Raw genomic sequence first — 19860 nt, 5'->3', positions numbered from 1 at the left:
TCCTTCCCCCCAAAATACAAAAAAAAAAAAGGAAAAAGAAAAAAGGGTGCTGCTTAGCTCAGAGAGGCTACTATTATTCCTGTTAGTGAAGGTCACTGTATTTAGGATACATTGACTCTACCTAGAAAAAGGGTGGGGAGCTCAGTACACGTAAGGTAAAATGAGCAAGTTAATTTTTTTAAAGCTGTTTTTTTTTAAAGATTTTATTTATTTATTTGTCAGAGAGAGAGCACAAGCAGGGGGAGTGGCAGGCAGAGGGAGAAGCAGATTCTCTGTGGAGCAGGGAGCCTGATGTGGGACTCGATCCCAGGACCCTGGGATCATGACCTGAGCTGAGGGCAGACGCTTAACCGACTGAGCCACCCAGGCGTCCCTGAGCAAGTTAATTTTAATAGACACTTCTTTTCTTTGATTTTTAAAAAAGATTTATTTATTTATTTATTTTAGAGAGAGAGAGAGAGAGAGAAAGTGTGTGTGAGTTGGGGGAGGGGCAGCGGGAGAGAGAATCTCAAGCAGACTCCCTGCTGCGTGCAGAGCCCGATGCGGGGCTCGATCTCACGACCCCGAGATCATGACCTCAGCCGAAATCCACAGTTGGTTGCTTAACCTTAACGGACTGAGCCACCCAGGTGCACTTCTTTCATTCTTTCACTTATTAGGCAGATAAGGTGTGGCAATGCTTGATGAAAACCAGAGACCCTACCTAACTAAACACTGTGCCTTTTCTTTTAGCAAACTTCGAAAAGATCATCCTTCCAAAATCCTGACCAACCTGTGCACAGCACTACTGATGTTAAACCTGACGTTTCTGGTCAATTCCTGGTCCTCGTCATTTCAGAAAGCAGGCCTGTGTGTCACAGCGGCGGCGGCCCTTCATTACTTCCTGCTCGTCTCCTTGACTTGGATGGGCCTGGAGGGGGTCCACATGTATTTGTCTCTCGTCAGAGTCTTCAACATATATGTCCCTAATTATATCCTTAAATTTTGTCTAGTTGGTTGGGGTAAGGATATCTGCTTGTCCTTGATGTCTCTGTTTTAAGCTTGTGTGTATTTCAAATTCCGGCTTCATGAGACACATTATTCAGGACCAGATTCTGTTATTATCAACAGTAAGGACGCTGCATACTTATTCAGCACTCACAATATCTCTATGAGAAAGATTTCATCATTATTCCCATTTAATGGTAAGGACACTGAGGCACAGAGAGATTAGGTAATTTGCTGAAGTGTACACAGCTAGTATGTGGCAGAGCTGGGATTTGAACCAGAGATTTGGCTCCATAGTTTGGACATGCAACCTTTACAATGTAGTCATACTGTTGAAGGGACAGGGAAAGGACTTGCAGTGTGTGGAGGGGTGCTGGGTCAGACACGCCCTGATTCCCACCACACCTCATGGCGGTCATTGTCACTGCTCCCTGATGGAAGAAACCAGGAATGGAACCCAGCACAAAAATCTCCTAATTTAAATGTTATTTCATTGGGTTGTTGTCCTGTATTTCTGACACGGTCAGCTCAGCTCCTCCCCCCTCCCTTTGCCTATTCAAAACACATTTTGAGTTCCAAGAATGTGTGGGAGACACAGGAGGCGTGTATGAAGTGGGACGCAGAGGATCCATGCGAGGCTAGCTTTTTATCTGCTGCCTTTGTAAAGACAATAGCTTCCCAATTAGCTCCTCATCCTTTTAATGACTTCATTAACATAGCACATGCTTTCACTGGATACACAGTCAGTGCTATTATCCATGCTAACGTGGGGAGCAGAGACAGGCAAATACTAAGCAGAGCATAAGCTAAGATTGTTTTAGTGCACTTTGCAATCCATCAGAAACATGGAGCCCAAAGCAGTCAGTACACGCCTGTGCCTGGTAGCCCTCACCTTAAATCAACCAGGAGATTGAAAAACGTTGTGGAAGAGGCTTCATGAATAATCTCCAAAGCAGATAACCCACATATGGCTAACTGTAAAGGGGCTGGAAATCACACTTGGTCCTGGCTTTCCTTCCCCCCATCATCTCTCATCCTCAGCTTCCTTCTCAGACCCCCCCTCCTTTACTCGCTCCTTAAGTAACAGTGTTCCCCAGGGCTCTTCTCTCTTGGATCTTCTGGTTCCACACGCACTTGCTGGGGTGCAAGGAGCGGCAGCGAAGGCTAAGACTTGGTACTTGGAGGTGGGATAAACTTAGGGAATGTCAAGGACACACCCGAGCCAAGGCCAAGGCCTGACTGGCTTGACCTGTCCAGATGCAACAAGCTGCTTGCAGATTCGGCTGATGGCCTACACAGACAGCAAAGGGAAGAGTAGCTAAAGGCTCCAGCTCCCAAGTCCTAGTCCCACACACTATAAAAGAAAGACACACACACACACACACACACACACACACACACACACACACACACATAAAAGGGAACGGATGCCTGCCACACGAGTTGCGGGATTCCCTGTCGCTGAAGAACGGGTTCTAAGTGGAGCTATGCAGTTTTATATTCTGCAGCTCTGTGCTGAAGGGGCAGGGTGCAAAGCCCCACACCTCCCCCGAACCTGGGAGGCACGAGAAACTGCCTCACGACAGGCTCCTGGAGGAGATGGAGAGGCGAGTAGGGGACGGCCTCAGAGCCCCTCCTCACACGCCTGCGGGCTCCTCCAGCTCGTGCGGGCTCACGGGGCATTCTGCCCAAGCTCAGGTCAGCTGCTGGTCCAGCCTCTGCCTGCAAGGTCACCAGGGAGCCACCACAGAGCTGTCCTGCTAAGGGGACTTTTGGAGCATTTAAATATTAGACAAACGCAATCAATGGCAAGGAAAACAAACATTAATATCCATTTATGTTTGAAGTTCTGTCTTCCTAATGCCAAAGCAACCTGTTGAAGAGGTTTTACTCCTGTATTTAAATCCCTGTCCAAGGCAGTAGATTGGTCCACATTTTTTTTAATAATCAGTAGGGATTTTTCTGTTTATTAATCGATAATTTTTTAATTTGTTGATTACCAAAGGGTAAACACAGCTTGGGGACCGCCTCACAACTTCCACTGTAGATGGGAGGCCCCCTTCCATCTCTCCTTTCTGGCCTCCAACAGATTAAAAAATAACTTTATTAATCGAAGTCTAGTTCACACTTGATGTTACATTAGTTTCAGGTGTACCACATAATGACTGGACAAGTCTATACCTTATGCTGTGCTCCCCGCAAGGATGGCTGCCCTCTGTCCCCACACAGCACGTTACAGTACCATTCGCGACGTTCCCCATGCTGTGCCTTTCAACGCCGTGACTTACTCATTCCATAACTGGAAGCCTGCACCTCCCACTCTCCTTCACCCATGTTGCCCTTCTCCCATCCTCTCCCCCCTGGCAACCGTTAGTTTGTTCCTATGTATTTATGGGTCTGTCCTGGTTGTTTTTTTTTCCAACAGGTATTTTTATAAATATCTACATCATGCTAGGCACTGTGCTAAGTGTGTGATATACAGATCAAACGGGACTGTCCTGTTTCTCACAGAACAGGACAGTGGAGGATTTTTCAAGATGCTTGGCACTCTGGGATTTAGAACAGCCTTGCAAAGCATCTTACGAAACCCCTAAAATGTGTGCAGGTGTAATGCTCTTAGTTTAGGAGAAATACATTGTTAGAAATAAAGAAATCATTTAAGTTTTACAAATGTACATGGAATTGGATTTTTAAATCCTGTGTCTACACTCACATCACGTTTGACCACTTTGACTGAACTGATTGCTTTATTATAGTCTGGCTGAATTGACTGGTCGTTAACTGGTTTATCTAGTCAAAATGTCAAACTAGTAACGAGTGTGGAAACAGCCCCCCTGTCAGAAAGCACTGAAGGCTGCAGCTGATTGCCTGTGCCCTTCCTCCAAGGTGACCTAGACAAAAAGATCCTGGGAACTAAGGGGCTCTATTGAAAAGGAGAAAAAAATTGGCAGCCCATCATCTGGGAAGAAATGCTTGATGCGAACTTGTATTCCGATGAACTAGATATTTCTATTGCCAAGTTGATTTTTTGGCACTTGAGCTATTTTTAATAACCAGTGGGTGTTGTATTGGAGCCTTTGGCATGCTGTTTAGTTTAGCAGATTGGAGCACTCCTAGAAATGTTTAACTTGGAAAAATTCACAAACATTTTGCAAACAATGGTATTTTGATGCCCGCACATCTGTGGCTCATTTAAACAGTGTCTTGGTGTATCAGGGCCCACAGTCAATGATCAGGACTTCTCCCACTTCCTAATGGGATGCCTTTGGCTTGCTTCCCCCTCTAGGAATCCCAGGGATCATGGTGGCAATCACACTCAGTGTGAAAAAAGATCTGTATGGAACTCTGAGCTCAGCAACTCCATTGTAAGTACCAGCATCTCTGCTTCTCAGGTGGTGATGTTCTTGACCATCAGGGTCTGGGGGGTGGGACGTTGTTCCTGACCTGCGGTCTGGTCTTGACGCTGGCTCAGGGGGTACTCAGCCTCAGCCTTTTTTGGCCTAAACACAGTCACAGGCGCACTCAAATAATTAGGTGTCTGGGCTCTGTGTGACCTTGGGCAACTTACTTTACATCTTCCTTCCATTTCCTCCACTGGAAAATGGGGACAATAATGTTTGCTGTCAATGTAGTGTGCAAATTAAAATGACATCACGTATATAAAGTGCTCAGCATGTGGCCTGTTCCACATGTTCTACCTAACAGGCAGCAATTGTGATTAGAAAGCTCATGGAACCCAGAAGGCGTTGTAGTGAGCCCTGTAAGGAAATACGGAGATGGTTGGAGGACATTTTCCACCATCAACAACGGTCTCCCCTGAAAGACTCCATTGCCTTCCTTTGTAAATTGGCTCAGCTTTGTTGTCCTGTTGTTTTCTTCTCTTCTTTCTCTCTTCTCTTTTTGTTCTTTTTAAAAAATTTTTGTTTTATTTTTATTTGAGTACAGTTGACACACAGTGTTACATTAGCTTCAGGTGTAAAACTTAGTGACTGGACAAGTTTATACGTTATGCCGTGCTCACCATCTTTTGTTTTCTTCTTGATGTATAAATCCATCTCTGCAGTTTTCTCATCCACAGCCACAAAAGAGTCACCATTTACCTCTCCAGAACCTTCTTTTATAGGCGCGTAGCTAGTTACAATGTAGTCTTTTAGACGGCGTGCTTTCCTTTCATGCTTCTGATTGTTTTTTACTTACCCAGATCCATTCTCTTTATTGTTGCCTCTCAAGCTGGGTTTTTTTTTTTTTTTTTTACTACAGATTTCCTCTCCCACTGGACTGGAATCAAATGTAGGCGGTCTCGCCCCCAGACTCCGCCATCTTTTGTGTTCAGATGACAGTTTCTAGAGGGTCAAAATTATATTGTCCTTTCCGGCAGGTGCCTTCTAATTATATAATTTCTTGTTATCCTTTCTTTCTCTCCCTTTTCTCTTCCCTTCCTTCTCATCTCCTCCTCTGTCCTTGCTCCTCGCCTGTTCTGTGGCTTAAAGGGCCCCCAGTGTCTATCTATTGGTGATTCTTCTTCAAAGATCAAAAGCAAAAGCAAAACCAGAGCAAAACCAACTCACTCCACTCCTCCTGAAAAGAACCCTTTCATATGTGAATTGGTTAGTAAGAAGCAGAGTGCTCTAAGAGCTTTTTTTTTTTTAATAATTGTATTTTGAAGAAGTAATACATGCACGTGGTATAAAATTCAAACGCACAAAAGGGTAGAGGATGAAAAGTAAGCCCCACTCCCAACCCCCAGCCATGCTGTCTCTCTTCCTTGATGCAACTCTTATTACCAACAATCAGATCTGTATAGATATTCTCTTGTACACTCTGTTATCCAAATGGTAGATATATGCTGTTTGGTACTTAACAATGTCTTAGAGATGATTCTGCATCCAAACATATAACACTGCCCCTTTTAAAATGTCTTCTATAGCCTCCTTTAAGGCTGAAGATGATATTCAGGGAACCCTAGGTATTAGACTTTATTAGGGAAATTCAATGCTTTTTTCCCTCACTCCCTCCCAACGTGCACACAAACACACACAAACTCACACACATGAAAGTATCCACACCAACATGAACAATATGATGGCAAGGGATTTTCCTGGTTCTGGAAAAGAGGTCTCAGCTAAGTTGACACACAGTTAAATTAGTAAGCTTGTCCATGTTCAAAACTCAGAGATAATGCCTCTAGTACTCGGAAATGTTATTAGATGAAGTATCTGTTCATATGAATCATCACATAGTTCTTCTTCGATAGAAACAGTAGAGCCATTAAGAGTCCAGTGGCCAGTGTTGCCTTTTGTCGTCCAAACCTGAGGCTGTGGAGGGAGGTTTAAAATATATATCATTAACATTGATGATCTCTTCATTGTTTGATATAGCATTCAGGAAAGCCAGTCATTGCTCATGTCCTTTTACTGTGATATTTATCATGCAAAGCAGAATTCATCCTGCAAACAAAAGCTCAGGTGTAAGGTGGTGGGGCGGGGTGGGGGGAGAGCCACATTGGAGGAAAATACATCATTTGTTTTTCTGCTGTTGAGGAACAGAACAGCCTCCTAGGGAAGTGGACTGAGAAGTATCTGCATATCCCTCCAGGATTTCTGGCGCTGGAAAGAACACTGGACTGGGGCTCAGGAGATTGGGGTTCAAGCCCCACCCTGCCCCCAGTGAGCATGAGTGAACTCTGGTCAAGGCAGTTCCTTTCTCTAGGGGCAGATGCTCTCAGGTGAACTAAAACTGATGAGGTGATCTTCAGAGTCTCACTGAAAAATACACGTTTGTGTTTCTCTACCTCACAATGGCCTTCTCGTCTTTGTCTCTTACAGTTGTTGGATTAAAGATGGTTCTATCTTTTACACCTCAGTTGTGGCTTATTTTTGCCTCATATTTCTAATGAATCTCTCCATGTTCTGCACCGTTCTCGTTCAACTGAATTCCATTAACTCCCAAAGCCAGAAGCCTCGGCGGAGGACCATCCTGCATGACCTCAAAGGCACAATGAGCCTGACATTCTTACTTGGCCTCACCTGGGGGTTTGCTTTTTTTTGCCTGGGGACCTGTGAGGATCTTGTTCTTATATCTTTTTGCCATTTTCAACACGTTGCAAGGTAACTTCTGCTTCTTTGTACTTTCTGGGGCTAGCCAGACCTCCACCAAAGCTTGGCTGCTTTGGAAAATAATCTCACCTTTTGAGGATTGAGAGAAGGAAAAGATACTCCAAGAGGTCTTTGCTATCAATGAATTAACAGGCAGCCATTGGAAACATTCCCCGGATGTTAGGACTTCATTAAATGAGCTCACTCTAAGTTGGGGATATAGAGAAAAGCCCAGAGAGCTAACTCAACTCCAGCTAGTTGGCAATGTTTATATTAAACACTGACTGGTGACACTTTCTACAGTATTCACTGCATTACCACATCGTGCTCATAAGTGTATGAATTCGCACTCACGTTGACATTCTGAAGTGCACAATCCCATTGGAAACAATAATTACTGGACAGTAGATGCATTAAACTTTTGACCCCCTAGACTCTGGCTACATCAGAGATCCAAATATTGTGGGAAGGAGCCAGACTAGGAAGTTAGAGAGTCATAAAGGAATGAAGATGAAGAGCAAAGAGCAGTGGGCCAAGGCAAGAGGCCAAGGTTCTAATCTGGTTTTGCTCCAAACTGACTTTGGAAAAGTCACCAGAACGGTTGAATTAGATGATTGTAAGCTAATGTCTCTATAGCTCTTTAATTTCATTCCCATTTTCTGGTGAAAGGAGGAAATGATAGTGACACGGTAGGTGATTTCATGGTAGGCCAAAGATGTCACGAGAAGTAAAAGCGAGAGATCTGGTAATATACCTCTGACTAATTGTTGATGTTCATTTTAACCTGACTTTGCCTATTACAAATCCTCAGAGGAAGAGGCATGCAGAATGATTTCCTGGGAGTCTTGGACTCTGCCCCATGTTCTTCTTGTCTTCAAATTTGGCCCAGTTCAGTTGAGCTACTGGGGCAGCTCTGAGGAACTTGGACAGTGCATTGAATTAGGGTTTCCCTTAGTGCTCCAAACTATTTATCCACTCAATAAACCCCTTTACCAGACTCCAGTCCACTGGTGGTCCATGAGATGCTCCAGCAAGAGAAGAGTTCTATGGTCAAAGAAGTTCGGGAAATGCAGCAAACTATATTCCCCCATTCTTAAAATGGCACCATATATATCATCATGGTAAAAGCTCTGAGAAATTCTTCTGGGGAAAAAAAAAAAAAAACCTTTAAAAATTTGTTCTAACCTAGCATTTAAAAAAACCTCAGAGCACTTTGTCATGTGGTTATTAACCCCTGTGGAATCTTGGGAAATATGAATTGGTATGTAGTTATTCTCTGCCAGGCATTTGCAGGGTGCTGCAGGGCGATCAGGGAGCATTCTAGAATAAGGCACCATTTTTGCTTTCATGTCTTTCGATTCAAGAAACCATCTCATTTTTGAGCAATGAAGTGTATCAGCTGAAATTTCTGTCCCACCAGATTCTTCCAAGCACGTTCTGATTGGAATGTAAAAAGACACAAAATGCCTGGGTATAGAATGTGTGCAGGAGTGGATTAGGAACCAGATACCCGGGCAGATTTCTTCCTCAGCAGTAAGTCCACTCACTAATTCTGAGGAGAAACACACTCACACTATGGAAAGAGGGAATGATGGAGAAGCTGACAGAAGAACAAGAAAGCAAAGCAGTTTAGAGCTTACAAATGGAGGAGGGGTGTCTTCCACGCAGCAAGTGCTCCATTCCTACGGTGGAAAAGGAAAGTAGTTTCTAAGCAGGAAGCCTCTGTGGCTTAGAAGCAGAATCCAGCTGGGGATCTCCTGAGGGCTAAGCCCAAAGTCCCATAGATCCAGCGTCGACAGAGCCAAGCTGTCTCTGTCTGTCAGATACGCTTTATGTCAACCAAGCACCAAATCTTTCTAGTCCCTAGTCCTGCCTTACAGGATAGAATGTGCCATCTTACAGAGAGGGGGTTTGCAGAGCCCTGAGTTTCCAACTCAAATTACACACACACACACACACACACACACACACACACACACACACACTTGTGCGCGTGCGCGCACTCAGAGCAAGAACGCAATGAAACAAGTGAACAAATTAGCCATTTAAAAGACAGATGGCAAGTTTGCAATTCTGGCTGAAGGGGGTTGCCCGGTGGTCTGGTGTGAAAAAATGCTGTGCGTGATGAGCCATTTCTGAAGGAGGGATGCACAAGTAAAAATGCAGGTGACAAAAACCTGACATCTTCCCTCATGCCTGTGTTCTAGTGAGTAAGCAGATCAATCTGTTATTGGAAAGAAAAGGGAAGGCTGACAGGCAGAGAGGGAGAGCGGGCAGGCAGCTCATTGGAATTCACATAATAACCTTTAAGTCTGAGAACAAACTAAACTCCATGCAGGAAATCAGAACGGTAATAGATGCCTGTTGTCCCCCGTTGCCCCTTGCTTCTGCTGCTCGGAAAGAGTGAGCGCTGCTCGATTCGTCACCACAGTTGTTTGGTGACACGGAGATAAAGCCCTCAGGGGAGTGAATGACACAAGTCATTCTGTTTAGCCTCCAGATTGCTGCCTCCCACCTGGAATCAGAGAGTCTCAGGGCTGGGGCTGGGGATCCGAGATCTTCCCGATCCTACTTCCCATCGAGTGACAGAAAGTCACACGCCCCTACCTGAAACTTTCCAGAGACAGAGAGCTCACCGTTCCATAAAGCAGAGCATTCAATTTCTCTCTTTGTCTGATGGAAATATATTTGACATTTAACATTGTGTAAATTTAAGGGGTACAGCATGTTGATTTGCTACACCGATATGTTGTAATATAATTACCACTGTAGCTTCTAATCGGCTTTGCATCTTATCCGGGTCACCCTTTTCTGAGGGTAGAATGTATAGTGCAGCGGTTAAGACCTTGGGCTCTGCAGCCAGACTGTCTGCATTTGGTCTTGACACTGCCACCTCAATATTAGCCCTGTGACTCAGTCAGACTTACTAGACTTCTTGGACTCTGAGGTCTCTCAGCTATAAAAATGACGCTAATAGCACAATGCCTATGATATAATCATTGCTTAGGAAACCCTAGCTGCGATGTGTTACCACGTGGTGGTTCTGTGGCTTCCTCCAATTGCTCCTGGTTCTAACCTGGCCACCACACAGAACAAGCCTAATTTGTCTTCTTCATGACAGCACTTTCAGATCTGTAACTATAGCTACCATCTCTCCCCACCCTATGTTCCCACTCCAAATCTTCTCTATTCTTGAATACTTCCATTTGTCATCATCGTTTCAAAACGAAGCCTCCCAAACTGAATATGGTGCTGGTAGGAGAAAGGGCCAAACCGGGGCAGGATGGCAGGAGACTCTTACCCACCTCAACCAACATTCTTGACTTCCACTAATGCCCTAGCTGAAGTGAGCTTTGGGGGCATTTACTATTGACTCGTGCTCAACTTGCAATGAGTTAAGACTACTCTGACCCATTACTAATCATTTACTTCAGCACAACTGGCCAGTGAGGAGGCAAGCTGAATCTTGTATAGAGAACAAAGGGTTGCAAACTGCTCTTGGGCCAAAAAAAAAAAAAAAAAAAAAGACTTTGAGGCCCAAGAAGATAATATGAAGGTTGCAGAAAACTGTGAGAGTTTGTGTATCAAGTGCCTTGGAGTTCAAGTCAACAAACATCTGTTGGGCTACCACACAAAGTACTGGAGGCAAAGGGAGAAGTGATATGAGGGTGAACAGACTTTACAGCTGGGTGCAGGGATGGGCGATACATGGAGACTGTGGCCACATATAGCAAGTCGTATAAGAAACAGAGCGCTATGGGAGCTCGAAGTGGGAAAGATGAGTTTCAGTTTGAGGCACCCGGAAAGGTTTTGATAATGGTTATTTCTGCCAATCCCACCCCCAAGCTTTAGGAGATCCAATTTGCCCTCCAGAGCATTTGCCATAAGGAAAACCTCAAGTCCTATTTTTTTCTCCCAAGGAGGTATTTTAGAGGATGGGGGATGAGAAATGGCCAGCGCTGCTGGTAGATGCCCTCAGTCCCGCTCTATCCCACTTTCAGGACAAAATCAGGGCTGGCAGTGGAAAATGAGGGCACCAAATTTATGATTTCCACACAGTGTAATTGTGCCAAAGAGCATGTCTGTTAGTTATTTATTGCTATGCAACAAATTACTCCCAAAGTTTAGCAGCCTAAAGAAATAGCACTTATTATCGTACCTAGTTACTGAGGGTTGGGAATTCAGGAGCAGCTTAGCTTGGTGGTTCTGGCTCAGGGACTCTTTTTTCTTTTTTTTTAAGTGGGCTCCATGCTAAAGCCCAATACAGGGCTTGATCTGAGCTGAGATCAAGAGTTAGCCGCTTAACCGACTGAGCCACCCAGGTACCCCTGGCTCAGGGACTCTGATGAAGTTGCAGTCAAGCTGTCAGCCAAGGCTTTAGTCATGTGGAGACTTGACTAGCTCCAGAGAATCTGCTTCCAGGAAGCTTCACTCACATGGCTAGGGACTGGAAGCCTTACTTCCTCCCCGTGTGGGCCTCTCCACAGGGCTACAAGGTGTCCTCAAGCTGTATAACACTTGGATTCCTTTGGAGGGAGTAATCAGAGATAGAGAGAAGCCACAATGTCTTTTATAAGCCATTCTTGGAAATGACATGACATCACTTCTGCCATAGTCTATTGATACAGTGTGGGAAGAGATGACACAAGGATACAAATGCCGGGATATAGGGATCATTGAGAGCCATCTCGGAGGCTGACTACTGTTGAAGGGCTGCTCTCTCAAGCTCTAGGATAGACAGCAGCCCCGGGGGAAAACTGTGGTTGATATGAGGTCTTGATACAGACCTTCTTACCATCGCTGCCTCTGACAGGGAAGCCAGAAAGATGAGCTCAGAAAGCCGTAATGGCCCTGAGGTTATTTAGGAGGGGTGTCTATGGTGATAAGAGTAGACCTGGGCCTGGGTGTCGGTGACCGCCGGCGAGAGCAGCCGAAACAGACCGACCTTCTTCTTTTGACTTAGGATTCCTCATTTTCGTGTTTTACTGCTTGATGAAGGAGAGTGTGCGGGAGCAGTGGCAGATACACCTCTGTTGTGGGTGGTTACGACTGGATAACTCTTCCGGTCTTAAGATGCCAGTTTGGGTAAGGTTTTGAATTTTACAGGTTTCGCACAACTGATCCGATTAACTTGTCTCCTGACTTGAGTTCATAGAGTATTGGCATCAAAATGGAGGCTGTTTCTATGTCATGAAAATGATTGATACTTTTGTGCTGAGACGAACGGAGTCAAGTGAAGAATGTGACTTGGGCCATGTTTTAACTTAGGGAAACTTCTCTTTTGGCCCAGATTCTTGGATTGCTTGTCCTTGCTGTCACCTCAATCTCAACTCAATTCAAAAGAATGTTGATTGAGTGCCCTACTGTGTTTCAGGCCCTGGGTCACAGGGGCTTTCCGGCCTGTAGCCAACAGTGGGTTGGGTGGATGTGGGAAGCAAGGAGAGATAGTGGAGGTGGGAAGAAGCCTAGCTGGATGGAGTGATGGCCCATCCTATACAGTGGGAGATGAGATGGACCCCGATGTTGTCTCTGAGAATATCTTCAGTCCAGGCAAGTTGATTTTCTTTTTTCTTTTTTTTTTATTATGTTATGTTAATCACCATGCATTACATCATTAGTTTTTGATGTAGTGTTCCACGATTCATTATTTGCCTATAACACCCAGTGCTCCATGCAGAATGTGCCCTCTTCAACACCCATCACCAGGCTAACCCACCCTCCCACCCTCTCCCCTTAGAACCCTCAGTTTGTTTCTCAGAGTCCATCGTCTCTCATGGTTCGTCTCCCCCTCCGATTTCCCCCCTTCATTCTTCCCCTCCTGCTATCTTCTTTTTCTTTTTTTTTAACATATAATGTACTATTTGTTTCAGAGGTACAGATCTGTGATTCAACAGTCTTGCACAATTCACAGCGCTCACCATAACACATACCCTCCCCAGCGTCCATTACCCAACCACCCCATCCCTCCCAGCCCCCACCACTCCAACAACCCTCAGTTTGTTTCCTGAGATTAAGAATTCCTCATATCAGTGAGGTCATATGATACATGTCTTTCTCTGATTGACTTATTTCGCTCAGCATAATACCTTCCGGTTCCATCCATGTCGTTGCAAATGGCAAGATTTCATTCCCTTTGATGGCTGCATAATATTCCATTGTATATATATACCACATCTTCTTTATCCATTCATCTGTCGATGGACATCTTGGCTCTTTCCACAGTTTGGCTATTGTGGACATTGCTGCTATAAACATCGGGGTGCACGTACCCCTTCGGATCCCTACATCTGTATCTTTGGGGTAAATACCCAGTAGTGCAATTGCTGGATCGTATGGTAGCTCTGCAAATTGATTTTCTATGTATCAAAGTCTCTTCCATCCAATTCAGCTTCTTTCAGCCTCAATGCAAAGCCCAGTCTGTTTCTTTTAGGGAAGGCAAGTGCTTGAACTTGAAGATTTTATAAGTAGCACAGAGAACTTCCTCCTTTATGCTGGGCATGTCAGTAACTCACTGGTCTCTGTGCCAAGCTCTAAGGAAAGCAGACATCCTTGGTAAATGAATTAGCTCTGCCTGTATCACACATTACAGTATAAATTTTACTTTTCACAACTTCATAGAGAAGCTGACTCCTTGAGGTACCTAGAACAGATGCTCTGTGCATTGAGCTTTGTATTTTTAACAAGATTATTGAGGGACAATTTACACATCATGCAATTCGCCTATGTTAAGTGTAGAATTTGATGCGTTTTATGGTTTTAACTTTTCTGGTGTCATTTCAGATGGGGACAGCAGGTATGGGCTACATGTTGGGTATAAACAAGAGAGACTGAAGAAAACCTTCCAGGACAAATTGTTGACACCATCCCTCAAGTCGAATGCCACGAGTTCTACCTTCAAATCTTTAGGCTCTGCACTGTGCACTCATTCAGAAATCAGCTTCCCAAATGGTGAGAGAAAATCTATGCTGTCTACCCTTACATTCCAGAAATTTTGAATTAATGTGAGGCCACATACGTGGTCTTGGGAGATACCACCTCCTCAAAACTGAAAACCCATGTGCATGTATATACTTGGGCTCATTCCGGGCTGAGAAAGTGCATATAGAAGCACATAGTGAACTTAGTAAGTGCAAACCTGGTGGGTTGTTCAACTAAGATGGGAGGGAAGAGACTAGAGGTCAAAATAAATTCATGTGTAATTCAAAACAACAGTCAGAGACTGTGAAAGCCAGAAGGAACCTTAGACCATGTCTAGTGTGATCCCCTCATTTCCCAGATGAGGAACCTTAAGCAGGGAAAGGAAAGGGGTCTTATGGACACTCACTCACCATCAGCAGCAGAACTGGGGCCAGGACTCAGGTGGCCTGACTTGCAGGCTAGCGCACATCGCATGCCACCAAGAACACCCACTGAGCTGCACGACACTCTTAGTTGCTCAACTTCTTCCGTAGAATGCCAAATTTCTAGGTACAGAGATAGTTGTTGAGGTGGAGGTGGGTATTGGAAGGGAAAATGTAAGGAAAAGATTGATCTTTTTTTAAAAGATTTTATTTATTTATTTGACAGAGAGACAGCGAGAGAGGGAACACAAGCAGGGGGAGTGGGAGAGGGAGAAGCAGGCTTCACATGGAGCAGGGAGCCCGATGCGGGCCTCAATCCCAGGACTCTGGGATCATGACCTGAGCCAAAGGCAGACACTTAACCGACTGAGCCACCCAGGCGCCCCAGGAAAGGATTGATCTGAAGGCCCGAAGTGAAGGGAAAAGCAAAGGGAACAAGAACTTGGGAATTCAAGCTGATGTTGTGATGCCTCTGTGTTGTGTACTTCCAGCTGGACAATGGTGCAGTGACCTTTGGTTGCCTTTCTTAAGGACCAAAGTCAATTCTAGTTCACACATACAGAACAGCTTTGGCGGCCTGGCTGTAGTCATTCTCACACCTTCTCAGTGCTGGTGGTGGGACTTCCACTTGTATTTTTCATTATGTTGGCTTCACACAGCAGTTCTATTTCCAAGGTCTGCAGCCAATCTGGAATCAGCATGGTGGGTAAAAAAAAAAAAATAAATAGAGGCACCAAGGGGCACCTGGCTGGCTCGGTTGGTAGAGCATGCGACTCTTGATCGCGGGGTCATGAGTTCAAGCCCCACGTTGGCTGTAGAGATAACTAAAAAGGTTAAAAATAATAATAAAATCTTAAAAAAAAAAAATAAAGGCACCAAACTTGGAGTCAGAAGGCTTTGGTTCAAGTTCCAGCTCTGTCACTAACTCTGTGACCTTGGGCACATCTCTCCCCTACTCAGAGCTACATTCTCTCCACCTTCAACATGAGGAGGCTAGGATGGGTGGATAATCTCCAAAGTGCCTGCCAGCTTCTGGACTGTGCGGGGCAACATTGTTTCCCAGTTTAGGCTGGTTAACTAGTGTACAGTCTCAGTCTCCTTCTCTGTATGGGAAAGTTGATGCATTTGGAAAGACACTTTCCGTGCCCACAAGTGTCCATCGCTCTGGCCAGCTAACTTGCAGATAACATTCTGGTGCTCATATGGAGGCACCGGGGAGCCATAGCATACAATAGAGGGCAGGAGTTGTGGAAGCCGCTTAGTAGATAATAGTTGAGGCTGATAGGGAAATATCATTTTTGCAAAAGTGTTAATTGGTATTGGCTCTCCTGCTGTCCCTGGGGGATATAGTTTCATTAGCAAATATATGGCTCGAATGTACATGTCTTTCTTCGGGGTGGGGGGGCGGTAGCCACCGTGCCTAGGATTTTAGGGTTGTTTTTAATACCATGCCCAGGATTTTAGTGGTGTTGTACCAAGCAATAGATCCAGAGAGCCGAGGCGCCTGGGGTTGTGACCGTGACTCAGCTAGTAGGGCAGGTAGCCTAGCTTCTTGGGCCACAGGTTCCAAATCTACAGTCTGGATGTGGCCCTCAGAGAATCAGAGCTAGCAGCTTAATTTCCATTAGCACAGAGTGAAGCCATGCCTTCTGTACCACTGGGCACTCTCGGGCTTGAGAAACAGCAAAGGCTTCCAAGCAAGAATATCAAATTCACAGGGGCTGTAGGTATGTGTGTGTTACCAGTTTGTGTTGTCCCTTCCTGAAGGCCTTCAAGGTTTGTCCAGGAATATCCTCCCCTAGGTTAAGGTTACTATGAATAATACAGCCCGTTATTCACAATGCGGGAAGAACATATGCACTTGTAATGGCCCAAACAGTGCTGTTGGGATGAATGGATTTACCCTGGATCTGTATAAACTATCCAAGGAAAGCCCCACCACATTTACTTCCCCTCTAATTCCTCTACTCGCTCCTTCGTGTGGTAAAAAAAAAATGTCTGATGCTTCTACTATCTGCGAAGTCCCCGATGCCACGGCTGAAAATGTTCTTTTTTTTCTTTAATGCAGGTGACTTTGATGAAGATCCCTACTGTTTCTCTCCCTTGAGTTGTGAAGTTGTGCCTAATTATGTGGGAAGAATATTACCTGTGGAAGTCAAAATGAATTCCACTCACAAAGATTTCTTGACTAATTCCCAGCAGAGATACCCACCTCCCCCCAGCCCCAGATTAGGGAAAATGTTGAGTTTGTGAAGCCATCTGCTCCGACTTTTATTCTAAATATTATTTTGGAAGGAGCAGAATGAAAGAGCATTTAGTGGATATTAAAGTCAGAATAATTCTCCTATTCATTGTTATAGCTGTTTCTTTCTTTTTCTAGGTAAGATTTGAGCCTACAGTTATGGTATATTCGGGAACACATGTCTACAGCACTGGAGATTTTGTTTCAGAAACTCTAAGTGTCTTATCCTGAAAGAAAAGAATCAAGATCCAGGGTCCTTAACTGCACTGGGAATGAAATAATTTCAGGTGGCCAAAGTTTTTGGATCCCCTGTTGGCTTGACACCCACAGGGGAAGTAGGAAGAGTCACAAGGTCATACCTTTTGGGAAAAAATATCCTGTTGGCCTGTCATGACAAAGCATCTGAAATCCCCATTATTCAAGTCACTCTTTGATTGAATCCCCTTGTTGACATGTAAACATGTTTTGTGAAGAGGGTGGCTCATCAATCCAGAGACACCAGTGATCTCCTTAGTGGGGATGGATTTCTCAGCCAAGACGGCCCCTGAGGGGACAGTGAGCAGGGTTCTGAGGAATGTAACGAGCAGTTGCTGCTTGAGGCTGGTGGTTCTCTCTATGGAGGAAAGGACAAGTCAGGGTGAGCGGGGGAGTGCTGGGGCAGAGGTGAAAAAGAGCCACCCAGAGGCAACAGAGTGAGCGCGGAGCATGAATTCTGCCTGCTTTTTGCTCTGTGGCTAAGCTTGATGCTGTGCGGCCTTCTTAATCCTCTCCCAAATATTGCTACTGAGCCTTCCCAGCCAGGCAGGTTGCTCACATATGGCCTTGGGTAGCAAAGAATAAAGAGATAAACACTTTGGAAGGATACACAAGCAACCGGTATCAGTGGTGGCCTTCAGGAAGGGGAACTGGGTATCTGGGAAGAAGGGAGACTGACGTTTTGCCCTATGCCTCTTGATATCTTTCGAATATTTTACTGAGAGAATATATTGCTCTTTAGGCAATAAATGGGGGATTGGGCCTTTCCAGTGAGAAAGAGCTGGCTTCAAATCCCAGCTTTGTCACTTCTTACAGTTGAGACCCAGGGAAATAACAGTAATAGTACATTCGTTATAGAGTTCAAGTGAGACTTACACGAAGGCTACGCATTTTCAAGCACAGTGAAACACAGTACATCGTAACCCCTTTCTCTTTATAACCCACTAACCCTCTTACCTTGATCGCCTTGTAGCCCACCGACCGTATTTGCCCCATTAAAGTTACCACCTTGGATCCTGTAAGCAAGAGTTAATGCTGACTACTAAATGGACCGGAGCACTGGTGCCAGTCACTGGTATGAAGCTCATAGAACCCCCTTGGCCCCCTCTACCATTTGAGGTAATATAAAAAACGTAGGCAGGCCCTTAGGCCCCCAGACAACTGCCTCAGAGTCCATCCCCTTGCCTACGAAATTTTGCTCTTGAGGTAATCCCACAACCATCGTACTCCATAGGTCTGTCCGTGTACTTTTTTTTTTGTAGGGGAAGGTGCGTGTGTGAGTGTGTGTGCATGCATGCGTGTGTGCGTGCGTGTGTGTGTGTGTGTGTGTGTGTGTATGTGTGAGAGGACTAACAGAATGAACAAACTGTGTCTTGAATGTTGGAAAATGTCTTAGAACTAACAATATTGTCACCTTCATTCAAAAAACAAATTTAGGGACAGGACTTGGGTATAATTAGCAAATCTACAAATATATACATTCTGCAGATGCTTTGACTTGGGGGGTCATTTTGGCTGTGCAAATGCCCATGACTGTCCTGCTCCTGCTGGAGCGATGAATGTACAGCCGTCTCTAATGACCTGACATGCTGTCAAGAACAGAAACATTTTATAGAAAAGTTCATGATTCCTGTCATGACTCCTCCTACTAATTAGTAAAACAGGGGTTTTCCACAAATTAGACAACAATTTGAAATTATAGGAAAGATTAAACATCTTTCAGGCATCCTTTGGTTTGCTCTTCCTGTGTCCCCAAAATGGCTGACACTTGTGTGAAGGCAGGCCCACATGATTATGGAAGAGACCCTAGAATCTTTGTCCTGCTTTCAGTCAACAATCCACCCCCAAGTATTCATTGAGCCATGACACGGAGAGAAAGATTCAAATGTGTCATCCGTAGGTCACTACCTCCAACAGCTTACTGTCCACTTGAGGAGACCAGATACACACACTAGAAGAGTCAATGATTGAAGCAGCGAGGATATGGTGGAAGAGTAGTGCTTCACAGGCAGTAAATGATGCAGTTTTTAGTCAAGCTGAAGGTGGGGTATTCTAGGTTTGGAGGGGGACAGCTTCAGTAAGGCAGGATTTCATTTCTCAATAGCACAGGCAAATGTTCTGTATGAAGTACACGTCAGAAAATTCACAAAGCCCCTTTGGAGCTGCAAGGCATGGGCTCTGCCTTCTGATTCTCTGCTGTGTCTTAGGCACCCTGCGGGCAAGCTTGAAAACACTGAACAGTACTACACTTTATCTGGACCAAGTTTGAAGAAGCTCCTGCCTAGTACCTGAATCTTTACTTGTTTTGTCAGAAGTCCCAAAGGTGACGGTGACCCTCTGTGATGGTCTGCCTCCCCCTGAACCCAGAAACACAGGGTAAGAGGAGGTAAGGCTCGTCTCTTGACAGCTCAGGCCTATCGTTAATAGATGTCTTTCTGGTTCTGACCCTCAAGCATTTAGGGGACATGATGAGTCTGGAGCAATGGAGAAAGGACCTAGTTATACTTCTGTTGATTAGAGAATGAGATGGATTCAATTCATTCTTATAATGTCTGGCACCTCATAGGCCCTCCGTACATATTCATCATACACATGGATGAATGAATGGTCTATAATGCAGAGTATAGGAAAGCAATGGCTGACTTCCTTATCTAGGGTTTCTTATCTTAATGCTAAGTAAACCTATGTTACCCACCATATGTGAGCCCCATGAGGGCAGAACCCTTGTCTGTCTTGTCAATTGCTCTACAGCCAGTGCCTGACACACTGTTTCAGTTGAGGCTCTTATTTATTGTCTTTAAATTGACAACATTGTCAGTTCTGGTTACCCAAGGGAAAGGGAATTGGTGGAATGGGCTTGGGGAACTCAAATAATTTATGGGAAGGTTAAAGAATAGGGCTTGAAAAAAAAAGAGGTCTGCAGATCAGGAACCATAGGCGT

At 44.8% G+C, this 19860-nt stretch overlaps 1 protein-coding gene across 1 annotated transcript in view; it reads left to right on the top strand.

Moving 5' to 3' along the window:
• Positions 1-16675, top strand: part of ADGRG4 (adhesion G protein-coupled receptor G4) — a 126471-nt gene extending 109796 nt beyond the window's left edge. Inside the window, 7 exon segments of the mRNA XM_035725739.1 lie at positions 733-1001; positions 4274-4352; positions 6813-7026; positions 7028-7094; positions 12046-12147; positions 13863-14030; positions 16491-16675. Of these exon segments, the coding sequence (XP_035581632.1) occupies positions 733-1001; positions 4274-4352; positions 6813-7026; positions 7028-7094; positions 12046-12147; positions 13863-14030; positions 16491-16675 (1084 nt within the window).
• Positions 16676-19860: the final 3185 nt, after the last annotated feature.

The sequence above is a fragment of the Zalophus californianus genome, chromosome X (assembly GCF_009762305.2).
Source record: "Zalophus californianus isolate mZalCal1 chromosome X, mZalCal1.pri.v2, whole genome shotgun sequence".
Lineage (NCBI taxonomy): Eukaryota > Metazoa > Chordata > Mammalia > Carnivora > Otariidae > Zalophus > Zalophus californianus.
Note: the sequence above shows the minus strand (reverse complement) of the source record. Positions and strands in the feature narration are given on the sequence as shown.